Source organism: Juglans regia, chromosome 10 (genome assembly GCF_001411555.2).
Source record: "Juglans regia cultivar Chandler chromosome 10, Walnut 2.0, whole genome shotgun sequence".
NCBI classification, from domain to species: Eukaryota; Viridiplantae; Streptophyta; class Magnoliopsida; order Fagales; family Juglandaceae; genus Juglans; species Juglans regia.
Window position 1 is genome coordinate 22,734,394 of NC_049910.1, and position 15,308 is coordinate 22,749,701.

General features: G+C 36.5%; 1 protein-coding gene across 1 annotated transcript; it reads right to left on the reverse strand.

The window, feature by feature from the left end:
• Window positions 1-4,361: 4,361 nt before the first annotated feature.
• LOC118349673 (putative pectinesterase 63) lies at window positions 4,362-5,824 on the reverse strand. Its single transcript, XM_035695194.1, has 4 exons — window positions 5,318-5,824; window positions 5,013-5,219; window positions 4,681-4,907; window positions 4,362-4,573 (listed from the first exon to the last, which is right to left on the reverse strand). The coding sequence occupies exons 1-4, from the start codon at window positions 5,822-5,824 to the stop codon at window positions 4,414-4,416; spliced, it is 1,101 nt and encodes a 366-aa protein (XP_035551087.1). The 3' UTR covers window positions 4,362-4,413.
• Between the last annotated feature and the right edge of the window lie 9,484 nt (window positions 5,825-15,308).

Sequence of the window (15,308 nt, forward strand, 5' to 3'; positions counted from 1 at the left end):
ACCGAGTGAGTTTTGGTGAGTTCTTGAGTGTTCTTGAGCAAGGTTGTCTTGAGTGCTTAGAAGGCCATGAAATTTGTAAGTCTTCTTGCTCTTGATCTTAGTTTTCATGTCAAACTTTGTTTTCAAGTGTTGGTATGAGTTTTGGTTGAGTTCTGAGAAGATTATCATGCTTAGTTCAAAACCGGGTCATTGAAGGATGGTTTGTATGTTTAAATGATTTTAAGTGAAAATTTAGTTATGACATGTCTCAATTATGATTTGATATGATTTATCATTGTCTTAGAATAATTATGAAAGGTTTAATTCTTGATTAAAAGCATGCCATGATAGGCTTTAAATCTGTATTGTTTTGATCATCAAGCATGTATCGTTTTTGAATAAATTGGAGATTAAGGATTTCTTAGCCATGATTAAGTGTTGGGATGAGCTTGATTATACAAGAATTAGCCTTCATAGGGATCAATAGTTGAAGACACACTTAGGCATCAACTAGAGTGCATGCCACGGGTTGGGACTGTTTGAGCAAGTTTCACTTTGTTTTTTATAACTCTAATGGTATATATGGTTTTAGAATGCCAAAAATATGAAGTCCATGAAGTTTCGTTAAATTTGGAGTTCTTTTGCAATTAGTGAAAAATAGGGCCTTAGCAGCAATTTTTAAAAGACTAGGGGTATTTTTGTAATTACCCATTTTTGAAGCCTTTGTTTATGAACCTCATCCATAGTATTATTAATCCTAACTTAGTACGCACTTGATTTCAGCAACCATGACATTTTCTCAAATTACTCAGGAAGTTTGTAGGTTGGCCTCTAACTTACACCTTGATAGATTATTCATGAATTATTGATAAATATTTCATTCATATTTCAATTATCATTTTTGAGCATAAAAAATCATATTATATGATACATTGAATGCATATTTACATGACATGTGATATTTTTCACCATTTTTTAATATTGCATCTATAAATGTCAGTTTTGCATGAAAGCTCTACATATGCACATGTCTTGAAAAATATTTTTTAAGCATAGTATGAAAATAACTTTTGTCACGACCCCAAAGGCTAGGATGAGAAATTATCCTAGTGGAACTCATCTGTCCACTCTAGAGTGTTTAAGAATGAAGTGGTAACTTCTAGGTTGACAAAAAACAGTTAACATGCTTCAAATTGGTTCTTTTTAAAGAACACTGGATCGAAGTTAATATGTTATGACACCTAATGTCGGTAGGTGTACACGTTATGATGTTATGTTATATTTATCAATGCATTGAGAATGAGTATATAGACAACGTAGTCTTAAAATGAGTTGTACTACGGACACCGGCAGGCATTCACAGTGCATATGGAGAACTGTGATATTACCACACGTTATGATGTTATATGAATTTTTAATAATTTTTATGGAAGTAAAAATGTTCATTGAATGAAAACGTGTGTCTCCATTTCTCTGAAAATGTTAAGGAAACTGGATGAGAGACATGATTTTTTTGCATTTCATGTATTGCATATTTATCATTATTCATGCTTAATTTATCTCTATGCACGTTGGGTGTTTAACTTACTGAGATTTTGAGTAAATCTCATCCCTTGTGGGATGAGTAGAATGATAGAAATTGTGTTAGGTCTCGGGGAGGGCGAGGTAGATGGAGCGTTGGATCCGATTGATTGAGGAGATGCCAGACCTTGAGAGGAGATTGGATTTAGTCCTGATGTTTATAGCACAAGCCTTTCATGCTTTAGAATGCATAAAGCGGATGATTGGACTTTGACCCTTTGTTGTACTGAGATTATGTTACATTTGGTACTTTGAACTTGATTTATAACTAATGAATTGTGATGTTTTTAGTTATTATGGCATAAGTTATACTTTCACATTTATTTCCGTTGCGATTATTACATACTTCTAGATGCATACTCGGATGCATTGCATAATAATTGTCACGTACGAGAGTATGTAACCATGTGTTGTATTTCCCGACGCTCTAAGTCTCCGTTCTATCCCAAGCGGAGGTTGGGGGCATCACAAATTTATTTTAGAAAATTATAGCAAGAAAAGGTAAGATCTACAAAAATTGTGTGATTTTGGGGTTGTTACAAGCTTGATTTCTGGCTAATTCTTTGTCGCTTGATCTTTGGCTTGATGTGTGGTGTCATCTGTTATAGTATGAATGTATTGGATGTTTATATCCAGTTAGAGAAAAGTTGCCGTTATGCATTTGGCAAATTGTAATGAGTTTTTAACCAATCTTTGGAATTGGGACAAGCCATTGACTTCCTCTGATAAAAGTCGTGCTCAAGAAGGGTTGTACTTCATTGTCAGAAAGAATCTTTCCAAATTTACGATTGGAGGCACTTGACCCTGGGCCCGTGCATTGGAAGTGCTTCACCAGTGACAGATCGAAGGTGGGGTTGGGTCCAAAGGGTTGCTAAGAGGTCAAGGATGATGTGGTGAGAAGATGGTGGCTGGAGGCGGTGCGATGGCGGCGCAAGGAGTGCCGCGCCTTGGTGTGGTGCGTGGGGGCTACCAGCGGCGCGAGGAGGGCTGAAATTACAGGGAGGTGGTCGTCGATCGAAGGTGAGGTGAGAGGGAGGGGCGGTATCGGTCACCGCCGGCTCACGGCGGCGAGCTGGGGGAGAAGAGAGAGGGAGGGGGGATTGCGGCGTGCGGAAGCTGGGGAAGAAAAAGAAAAAGAAAGAAAGGAAAAGAAGAAATGAAGAAAAAGAAAAGAGGAAAGAGAAAATGTAGGGAAAGAAATGAGGTCCAATCCCCACATCTTGGGTCACAAAAATGATCCAACGAAAACGATTTTAAAACAGCAAGTAAAATAAAATAATTCAAACATAATGATTAAAATGAAAATAAATAATTAAATCCAAAAATTAGAAATTTAGTAACGCTTAGTGTTTTGTATAGGTGGCGATTGACATTCATTCAGCATGATTGTGGAAAGATTCAGAATAGTACTTAAGAAGTCCAGGTAAGCGGGGGTCATATACTAGATTTTGCATAAAAGAAATGAAAAGAGGTTGACTTTGAAAAATATGCATATTTGTTTCTGAAAATAAATCTGAAAACAACCTCAAATGTTTGTTCTGCATATGCATAAATTCTATATAAGAGAAAGTATTTTCTATCATGACTGGTGTAGACATGAGCTGATTTTGTGCATTTTGTTTCTGAATTATGCAAAAAGAGCGAATATGAAAATCTAAAATTTTTGCTATTGATGTTTTGTTTCTGTTTATTTCGAACATGTGAAATGATCTGAGGCGATTTAGTATTTGGTTTTGATACAATGTGTTATCTGAAAACTTTGGCATGAAGTTCTGATTCTGTATCTGAATGTGATCTGTTTCCGATGATGTTCCGTTCTATTTCTTTTAAGGGCCAGCCACGGGTATAATGGTGGTTTATAACCCTACCACGGGGGTGAAACATGGAATACGGCCCAGCCACGGGTATAATGGTAGTTTATAACCCTACCACGGGAGTGAAACATGGAATACGGCCCAGCCACGGGTATAATGGTGGTTTATAACCCTACCACTTGGGTGAAACATGGTATACGGCCCAGCCACGGGTATAATGGTAGTTTATAACCCTACCACGGGGGTTAAACATGGTATTTGTCCCGATGTGATGCTATGAAATGACATGAATATAATGTTTCAGTTTGGAAATGCCAAAGGATTTTCTTTTTGAGAACAAGTTTGTTTTTCTGAAAATTTCGCTCTGATGTTTTGTATCAAGTTTTGTTTATGTATTCCAAAAGTAAAAATGTTGTCTATGCATTCCGAAAGAAAATGTTTTGTTCTGCATATTGAACGTTATAACTGCTCATGTTTTCATGCTAGTATATGCTCTCTGCTTACTGAGTTGTTGATAACTCATCCCTTATCTCCACAATATTTTTTCAGATATTATGATGGTTCAGCTGAGGATCAAGATTATGAGGCATTGGGTGAGATGATTTAAGTGTAGTGGTTCAAGCATAAGAAGTTTTTATGAGTATTGTCGATTTTTATTAAGAAGTTTTATTGTGTTATAATGACTTGGCATTTTGGAAAATTGGTTATATTGAGGAAATTAGATTTAATCAAATTTTCTATATGATATTGAGAATTTGGAGTATTTTTTTTATATTGTTGAAAGATGAGTTTAAGTGTTAGGAGGTAACTCTCCGACCCGTGCGGGACTGGGATTTTACAAAATATATTTATATAATATACTATACATGCATCACATCATAGTAATTATGGAATTTATCTCTTTATACTGATATAAATAATGTAAATATAATGTTAGAAAAAGGAGAAAATTAAATGCAACTGTACATGAATGTATTGGATGTTTATATCCAGTTAGAGAAAAGTTGCCGTTATGCATTTGGCAAATTGTAATGAGTTTTTAACCAATCTTTGGAATTGGGACAAGCCATTGACTTCCTCCGATGAAAGTGGTGCTCAAGAAGGGCTTTACTTGATCGTCAGAAAGAGTCTTTCCAAATTTGCGGTTGGAGGCACTTGACCCTGGGCCCGAGCATTGGTACTCTCCATAAAACACATTCCTACAATGTATCATGCAATCATGTTAATACGCCATACCTTTGTGAATTAATAACACGAAGAAAATGTTGAAGAAAACTGCACTATTGATGGGTAATTGGATGCCTACTTTTGGTGCTGAGACTTCATCCAACCGCCACTATTGATGTTACTGCCCATGTATGTATAGGCAAACACAACCCGAGATGTCTCCTTCCATGCTCGACCAAGGTACATATCGCCAGTCCCCTGTATCTTGCAATGGACGAATACAAACCCGCTGTCCCCTGATTGGCCATTCATATCTTGTGCTGCGATCACACCCAAATTCTCTGCAACCGATTTTATGGTGGTGTCCTGCATATTTATACATTCTTAACTTAATACATACATATATAAGATGAGAAATTATTAGCAGGCTACTCTAGAAATATGGATGGCTTGGTATTTTTTGCAGCTTACCCTGTAGAGGGATTTTCCATTTCCAAATATGAAATCAACACTCCCTTCGATGTAGCAGCTCTGAAACAAATGCCTACCCCGGTCATCACACAAGGTGTCTTGGAATCCTATGAACTTGCAACTGTAGAATGCTGCCATGTCCCCTGATATCCTCAATGCCACTGCCTGTCCATCGGATTTTCTGGGATCTGGCTTTGGAGATGAATTCTGTAAACACCATCCACAAAACAGATAGTATTATAAACAAACGTTTTATAATATTTGCTAAGAAAATAAAAGAAAAGAAAAGAAAAGCAAAAACGCACCACAAAGATAATATTGACTGCCATGAAGTTGTCAGACTCAATGGCCACAGTGGCGCTTTCCCAGGTTCCGTATTTCTTTGCTGTACCGTCATACGTTATGGTAGGCATATTGCCCGGTTTCCCATAGAACGTCACGAAGGGCTTCGACCTATCGACGACTACCTTTTCTTTGTAATTACCGCCAGCAATATATATAATCACTCGGTCTGTATTTCCTGACGGAATGCTCTCAACGGCGTCGGTCACCGTCTTGAAATCTCCAGCACCATCTTTTCTGACCTTGATGATCTTCATTGGAGCTTTGCTAAGGGATGCGATTAGGGCGTTGTTGAAAAGGGTGTGCTTTGAAGCATCCTCGTACTCTTTCATGTTTAGCGCAATCCATGCGTCTAGGTTTGATTCTGGATCCGATGCCACAGTCTGGTTGGCATGGCATAAAGCTGTTGGGACGAGCAATGTGGCTAGAAACAACAGCTGAGTTGCCAAATTTGTTAGTTTCAAAGCCATTTCGAATGATTGACTGAAAATGTAAGTTCACTCGCTGCGTGCTGCATGCATATGCTTGTATTTTATTTATACTAGAAATAAAAGAGCAACGAACGGATCATGCGTATTAGAGTATGTGAAGTTGTACGTGATTTTCGAGGGGATTTTAGTTTCTTCTGTTTGTTTGTCATTGAAATGCCCCTACTCGCTCGAGAAACAACCAAAATGCCATTGTGCTTTTAAAGGATAATTTCAATGATTAAAGCTTTATTATCCGAGGTGAGAAAAAACATATGAGGATTAGGGTTGGGGGCATTTTAGGAGTTGAAGAGAGCTTTTCTAGAACCAAAAGACTACAATGTCCGGGTATATGTATTGTATGTCAGTTTAGCGCTGTAGACAAAACAAGATGTTGTTTGGGGGTTAACTGTAACGCCCGGTCCCGGGCTCTAGAGTGTTAGCTCTTATTAGTTAATATCAACTCCAATATCACAACTATAAATAATCCTGAAACTCTATAAAATATTCAACACAAATATCCATATTCCTTCATACGTACACTAAAAAAAATCCTCATTAAAATAAATTAAAAACTCACTAAAGACTCAAAAATATCCATAACTTAACATACCAAAATAACCGAAAACAATAGCTCTATTAAACATGAACCAATAAATACTAGTACCAAAAGACACTTATTCTTCTATGATCATCACACCTTGAAAAAACTTTTTATTCTTGTTCTCCAGCCGAACTATCAAAATTATGTGAAAAATATTGTGGAGATAAGAGGTGAGGTATTAACAACTCAGTAAGCAGAAGACATATACTAGTGAGCAAACATCAGCTGCAACGCCCCGTCCCCGAGGGTCCGGAGAGTTAACTCATATAACCTGATAATCAACTCTAACAAGGCTAGAGTACTTCCAAATTCAAGAATATATTTTCTCAAACCTCAAATTAAACGTAAATACTTCAATTAAATAAACCATATAAACTCATCTATCCAATTTTCAATCCAACAACCCAAAATAAACTCTTCTTCATGTTTCAAATAACAAACTAGAAATAATGAAACATTAACATAAGTCTCCATAAACCGTCTAAATCCATTGAAGCAAACTTAAGAAATATAAATAACTTCCAACATCAACACTAATACCACGAGATACCCAACAACCATTCACTGCTAATCTTCTCCATAAACTCTAATACTGATCCTCAGCTGAACCATCAATGTCATCTGAAATATTATGAAGATTAAGGGGTGAGTTATCAACAACTCAGCAAGCAGAGAGCATATACTAGCATGTAAACATGAGCATTTATAACATTTGATAAGCAGAACAAGACATTTACTTTCAGAAGGCAGAAACAAAACTTTGTACAACAACATTAGAGCGAAATTTCCAGAAAAATAAACTTATTCCAAAAAGAAAATCCGTTGGCATTTCTAAACTGAAACATTATAATCATATCATCGTTTAGTATCACATCAGGACAATACCATGTTTAACCCCTGTGGTAGGGTTATAAACCACCATTATACCCGTGGCTGGGCCATATTCCATGTTTCACTCCAGGGGGTTAACTGTAACGCCCGGTCCCGGGCTCTAGAGTGTTAGCTCTTATTAGTTAATATCAACTCCAATATCACAACTATAAATAAGCCTGAAACTCCATAAAATATTCAACACAAATATCCATATTCCTTCATATGTACACTAAAAAAAATCCTCATTAAAATAAATTAAAAACTCACTAAAGACTCAAAAATATCCATAACTTAACATACCAAAATAACCGAAAACAATAGCTCTATTAAACATGAACCAATAAATACTAGTACCAAAAGACACTTATTCTTCTATGATCATTACACCTTGTAAAAACTTCCTGCTCTTGTTCACCAGCCGAACTATCAAAATTATTTGAAAAATATTGTGGAGATAAGAGGTGAGGTATTAACAACTCAGTAAGCAGAAGACATATACTAGTGAGCAAACATTAGCATTTACAAAGTACAGTATACAAAACAAAATATTTTCCAGAGTTATCATACATAACTAAACATGTTTTCAAACGTAACAAAGCGATGGTTTTAAGACATAAAAAACCCAGAGTACTTTGGCATGACATAACCTGAACATCATCATCACATCTCACAAAGCAGAGACCATGTTTAACCCCCGTGGTAGAGTTGTGCCATCCCCAATGGCCAAATCGGGCAGAGACAGAGGTGAAATGTAACGCCCCGACCCCGAGGGTCCGGAGAGTTAACTCATAAAACCTGATAATCAGCTCTAACAGGGCTAGAGTACTCCCAAATTCAATAATATATCCATTTTCGCAAACCTCAAATCGAACGTAAATACTTCAATTAAATAAATCAAATAAGCTCATTTATCCAATATTCAATCCAACAACCCAAATAAAATCAACTCTTCTTCATGTCTCAAATAACAACTAGAAATACTAAAACATTAACATAAATCTCCATAAACCGTCTAAATCCATTGAAGCAACTTAAGAAAAATAATTAGCTTCTAACACCAACACTAATAACATGAGATACCCAACCACAAATCAGTGCTAATCTTCTCCATAGACTCTAATACTGATCCTCAGCTGAACCATCGATGTCATCTGAAATATTATAAAGATTAACGGGGTGAGTTATCAACAACTCAGCAAGCAAAGAGCATATACTAGCATATAAACATGAGCATTTATAACATTTGATATGCCGAACAAAACATTTACTTTCAGAATGCAGAAACAAAACTTGTACAAAAACATTAGAGCGAAGTTTTCAGAAAAATAAACTTATTCCAAAAAGAGAATCCGTTGGCATTTCTAAACTGACACCTTATAATCATATCATCGTTTAATAAACACATCGGGACAATACCATGTTTAACCTCTGTGGTAGAGTTATAAACCACCATTATACCCGTGGCTGGGCCATATTCCATGTTTCACCCCCGTGGTAGGGTTATAAACCACCATTATACCCGTGGTTGGGCCGTTTTCCATGTTTCACACCCGTGGTAGGGTTATAAACCACCATTATACCCGTCGCTGGGCCTTAACAAAAACAGAACGGATTTTATCGAAAATCCGGTTACAAACATATACAGAATCAGAACTTCATGCCAAGATTTTCAGATGATACATCATGTCTAAACAAAACACTGAAAAGCTTCAGATCATTTCACATGTTCGAGATAAACATAAACAAAATATTCTCATTTATTCATAACAAAACTTTTAGAATTTCTTATTCGCTCTTTTACATAGTTCAGAAACAAAGTGCACAAAACTAGCTCATGTCTACACCAGTCATGATAGAAAAATACTTTCTCTTATATAGAAATTATGCATATGCAGAATAAGCATCTGAGGTTGTTTTCAGATCATCTCTTTCAAAAAGAAAATAAACACATTTATTCTCAAATAAACACATATGCAGAATAAGCATCTGTGACAATTAATCTCCTTCGAATAAAACAATTTCAGTGTACACATCAATACTACTCATTTAACAATCTCAAAACTTGCACGAAACTTCAATACAACCAGTTCCAAAACATCCATCATTTTACACCAAAAGGTCTCAAATAATATTTCAAAATCGACTCACAAAACACCCAAGATTATACTCCTCAACATCCTTAATTTTAACACCCTCCACTGCTCTAACAATCAAAATACATCAACCCAAAATAAAAGTCACAAAAATTTTCTACTGAAATAAATTAATGGTCTGCGTAAAGGGGAGAATGACCAAGTGTACTGCACGGCCAACCAAGTGTGTGTGTGTGATAGAACAGACCGAAGGGAAGGATTACAATGGTTTATGGAATGTGTGGTAGCAAGTATAAGAATAAAATTAAGAGTAATATTAAAGAGTAGGCGGATTAATTACCGAAAGTAGAGATGAACAATTACTCCAAAGGATAGCCCCAACAAAGACAATATTCGGAACTCAAGAAAACTGCACATAGCCGAAAGGAAAAAATCACGAACTGTTGGTGAAGACAGGAATAGAAAATAGAAAAGAAAGAGGGCCGATTGTTCACCTTCGAAAAACCAGAAGATTGAGACCCATGGAAACCAGATGACGCCAGCCAAGGTGAAAACACCAGTTCGCGCAAGAGAGCCTGATTAGTTCAGAAATGTGATGAGGAAGACACTCAAGTGCAGAACCAAAAAAATAAAATCGTGAGGGCGTGGGCGTGGGAAGCAGTTGCACGAGAAATGGAGGAAAACGTGGAGCTGTAGACCGAAATGCAGAACAGAGGGATCAACGGAAGAAGAAGAAAAACAGTGCAAGGGAATTTAATCCCATCACCCAAACGACGCCGTTCGACTAACACATGCTGCTCGCGGGCTGGGCTTCTCCAACGGGCTGGGCTTAAAGCCCGGTTGTTACATGAATATTTCTCTTATTATTCTCGGAGCTCCGAGTGTGCACACACGAAAGACCACATAAAATCGACTTACTTTCAAAGTGGGTGCACTCAGAGACAGAGGAGTTGGTACCAACCCAAACAGAACAGAGCAAAACAGAGTGGAGCAGTGCAGAGATAGAGACAGATACAAAATCAGTACACCATACCAAAAGTTTTCAGATGCCATATCAAAACAAAACTGAGGATCGAAACATATTCAGATCATTCTCACATACTGAAAACAAAAGTCAAAGCATCTTTCTATTGGTTGCTCAAAATTCATTCGCTCATTTTTTCACATTTCAGAGACAACATGATAAAATAAAGTTTATGTCTACCCAATGCATGTCAGAAAAACGTTTTCCTCTTTTATATAGATTTCATGAGTAATGCAAATAAATGACTGAGTTGTTTTTCCCAAGTTCTCATTTTATAACAAAACATGCAAAATTTTCAGAAAGTCAACCTTAGTCTAAGCAATTCGTGTAAAGCCTAGCATAGGAATCCTACTTATCTGGACTTCTTAACCCTTCTGAATCATTGCACATCCGTACTAAATGGAAATCAATCGTCAGCTATAAAAAAATTTTACGTACTTCCGTAAATTTTCAATCAACCATGGATTCCAATATTTAAGCCTAAAATACTAAATAACCTATTTTTTCCAAAACTCTAAAATTCTCATAACCCAGTGTCTTAAAACATTACTCTCCAAACTCATGAATGACCACTTAACCTTTTCGAGTAACACATTAAAAAAATCGGTCGTCAAAATTTCATTCAAACAACTTAAACTAAAATTTTAAACAGTTAAAAAAATACAATTAAAACTTCATTTATTCTCTTTAAAAAAAAAAAGAAAAAAGAACTTGTATGCAAAACAAAGTCGAGTTCAAAATATATAGGAAAGAGAGGTCAAGTAAAACCAATGCTATTTTAGAAATTTTGCCAAGGTAGCTTGGGCTCTTTAAAAAGGACTGTAATTTAATCAAAAGGGTTTCTTGAAAGGCCACAAAACTTAGAAAGGATTTAAGGGTGTTTTAGTATTTAAAGGAAAACTTGCACGCACTTGGGAATGATTGAAAATGGAAACCATAAGAGGAGAAAGTAGGCATACGGAAGACGAAATCCGTGCGACTTGCGGGGAACTCCAAAACTCACCAAGCGAGGGAGGCGTGCGAAGGAGCCAGGCGGCGGTCGTGGGTGGTCAGGTGATTTGGAAGGTGAGTGGCTGAGTACTGATGAGAGAGAGTAAACACGGAGAGAGAAAGAGAGTAAGCTGTGAGACCACATAAAAGATATTGGAGGTGAAATCTTTCTCTTATTATTCTCGGAGCCCCGAGTGTGCACACACGAAAGACCACATAAAACCGCCTTACTTTCAAAGTGGGTACACTCAGAGACAGAGGAGTTGGTACCAACCTAAACAGAACATAGCAAAACAGAGTAGAGTAGTGCAGAGATAGAGACAGATAGAAAATCAGTACACCATGCCAAAAGTTTTCAGATGCCATATCAAAACAAAATTGAGGATCGAAACATATTCAGATCATTCTCACATACTGAAAACAAAAGTCAAAGCATCTTTCTATAGGTTGCTCAAAATTCATTCGCGCATTTTTTCACATTTCAGAGACAACATGATAAAATAAAGTTCATGTCTACACAATGCATGTCAGAAAAAAGTTTTCCTCTTTTATATAGATTTCATGAGTAATGCAAATAAACGACTGAGTTGTTTTTCCCAAGTTCTCATTTTATAACAAAACATGCAAAATTTTCAGAAAGTCAATGTAACACCCCGACCCTTTGAATATATTTTTCCCTTCTCTTTCTTTTCCCTCCTGCCTCCCCCAGCGATAAACTTCCCCAATTTTTTTTTCTTTCCTGTTTTTCACGCAGCCACGATGTCGTTTAAGGTGAGCTTCGTCTTTCCGCTTGCATTTTATCCTTCCGACGGTTTTTTTTTTCACTTTTAGTTCTTGCACTCCCGAAAATTCCTCCACCCAAATTTTCCATTTTTTTTCCCACATCTAGGCAGTTTGAACTCCCTTTCCGTTTCTGAGCTCTCTTCTTTTATTCGTTTCTGTCCATCATTCAGGTCTCTCCCTCTCTACTTTTTATTGCCTTATACTTGATGTGCATTTCTATATCAAATCTCACAAACTCTCTCTATCCATGTCTCTCTCGTTCACTGCAAACCTCCATGCAAACACGGTAGCACGGGGCCATCACTCACTACTACTACCTCGCCAACCATCCCGCACGACCACCATCACGCCAACCTGTGGCTTTCACAAATGCACCAGCGAGCCACTGCTCACCCTCTCAACCCCACGACCACCAAGCTGTCACCGTGAGACGCCCCTGCAGATCACTAACCCCCACAGACTTGCACCACCCAGCCACTGCCTCGTACACACCACCACCATGCGAGCCTCCCACGTTCCCTCAGTTCCAGCCACCAGTTCACGGCTAGAGCTCTACATTGCCACCACCCTTCACCGTGAAACCCAAGCCACCATCGCACCCTAAGAGCCTCTATTTCAACTTGCCAAAAACAGAGCATGCTTTCCTTCTAACTTTGCCTCCATGCAAGCTGCCCAGTCACTGGCCGTCCATGCGCCGTAGCCCAGCTGTGAACCTGCTAGTGGAGCCACCTCAGATCACAAAGCAAGATTTTATGGTCAGACTCCAGCCCCGTTGCACGGTCCGTAACTCCCTTTCCCTCTTTCTCTCGGGACGTTCCATCTCTCTCTCTCTCTCTCTCTCTCTCTCTCTCTCTCTCACGTTCACTTTCTCTCAGGACCTAGCCAGCCACCGCTTCCGTCATCCCTGGCCTTTTCTCTCGGTGAGCCCTGACTTTATCGCATGGTTTTGTATTTCTCAAGTATTTCATTCGCATTTTCATAAGTATTTCCATTTCTAGTTTTTGGTCCCTACCTAAGATTTGTTTAATAGTATAAATAAACCACTTTTAATACTTTATCGTATAGCATTTGTAAAGCATAGTAAAGAAATTGTTTTAATGTATTTATATTACTACATCTAGTTTATAATTTGATGTTTATCTTGATATTGAGTTTGATTTATTTGGGATGTTTCTTGTGGGTCATGTTTAGCGTGAAATTATAATTTCATATAGATAATATTTAAAGATCTAAAATTTTAGTTATATAGTAATAATTGTTATAACTATTTTCATCAGTAAATAATAAGATTTTATCTTTATTCTAAATGCTTTAAAATCGATTTAAGTATATTTTACTAAATGAGTATTTTATTGTTTATATATATATATATATTTTTTAATTTTAATATTTTATGAATTACTATTGCTTGAGAAGTTTATGATTTCCTACTAGATTATATGTTGGATGTATTAAATTATTGTTTTAATAATAGTTTATAGAGATATGAGTTTAAATATGATTAAGTTAACTTTCGGAAAGAATTTAAGTTGTTTTGCCATATTTAATAAATTATATTACAATAAGTTAAAGATTATTTTTAATGATAATATAGTTATTAGATTTCTAATAACTATGCAGTTATCAAAGCCATTTCCATAGGATGAATTTAAGTAGATGGAGAGTTTTAGCGGTTCTTTTAGAAGTTTAGTAATGTTTAGTATTCCGTATAGGTGACGATCGGTATCCTTGTAACGCCCTGTCCCCGAGGGTCCGAAGAGTTAACTCATATAACCTGATAATCAACTCTAACAAGGCTAGAGTACTTCCAAATTCAAGAATATATATTTTCCAAACCTCAAATCAAACGTAAATACTTCAATTAAAATAAACCATATAAACTCATTTATCCAATATTCAATCCAACAACCCAAATAAAATCAACTCTTCTTCATGTCTCAAATAACAACTAGAAATAATATAACATTAACATAAATCTCCATGAACTGTCTAAATCCATTGAAGCAAACTTAAGAAAAAACATAATTAACCTCCAACACCAACACTAATATCATGAGATACCCAACAACAAAACACTGCTAATCTTCTCCATAGACTCTAATACTGATCATCAGCTGAACCATCGATGTGATCTGAAATATTATGAAGATTAACGGGGTGAGTTATCAATAACTCAGCAAGCAGTGAGCATATACTAGCATGTAAACATGAGCATTTATAACATTTCATAAGCAGAACAAAACATTTAATTTCAGAATGCAGAAACAAAACTTGTACAAAAATATTAGAGCGAAATTTTTAGAAAAATAAACTTATTCCAAAAAGAGAATTCGTTGGCATTTCTAAACTGAAACATTATAATCATAACATCGTTTAATATCACATCGGGACAATACCATGTTTAACCCCCGTGGTAGGGTTATAAACCACCATTATACCCGTGGTTGGGCCATTTTCCATGTTTCACCCCCGTGGTAGGGTTATAAACCACCATTATACCCCGTGGCTGGGTCGTATACCATGTTTCACCCCCGTGGTAGGGTTATAAACCACCATTATACACGTGGCTGGGCCTTAACAGAAACATAACAAATTTCATCAAAAATCCGATTACAATCATATACAGAATCAGAACTTCATGCCAAGGTTCTCAGAGGACACATCATTCCAAAACAAAACACTGAAAAGCTTCAGATCATTTCATATGTTCGAGATAAACATAAACAAAATATTCTCATTTTTTCGAAACAAAACTTCTAAATTTTCATATTCGCTCTTTTACATAGTTCATAAATAAAGTGCACAAAACTAGTTCATGTCTACACCAGTCATGACAGAAAAACACTTTCTCTTATATAGAAATTATGCATATGCAGAATAAACATCTGAGGTTGTTTTCAGATCATGTCTTTCAAAAAGAAAATAAACACATTTATTCTCAAAGTCAACCTCCTTTTATTTATTTTATGCAAAACTAGTATATGAACCCCGCTTACCTGACTTCTTCGTATTATCAACACCTTGAGCCGGAACTCTAATAGTAACACCACCTAAACAAAAAGAACATATATGCAACATTTAATAACCAATCTAGTAGGCTGCTATTTATTGAGTAATAAA

Bases quoted from the DNA above. Each gene is read 5' to 3' on its own strand.
- LOC118349673 (XM_035695194.1), bottom strand. From the start codon at position 5,824: ATGGCTTTGAAACTAACAAATTTGGCAACTCAGCTGTTGTTTCTAGCC. The intron at 5,220-5,317 runs GTGCGTTTTTGC...TGGTGTTTACAG, and splicing joins CAGTCAATATTATCTTTGTG to AATTCATCTCCAAAGCCAGA. The intron at 4,908-5,012 runs GTAAGCTGCAAA...ATAAATATGCAG, and splicing joins ATGGAAAATCCCTCTACAGG to GACACCACCATAAAATCGGT.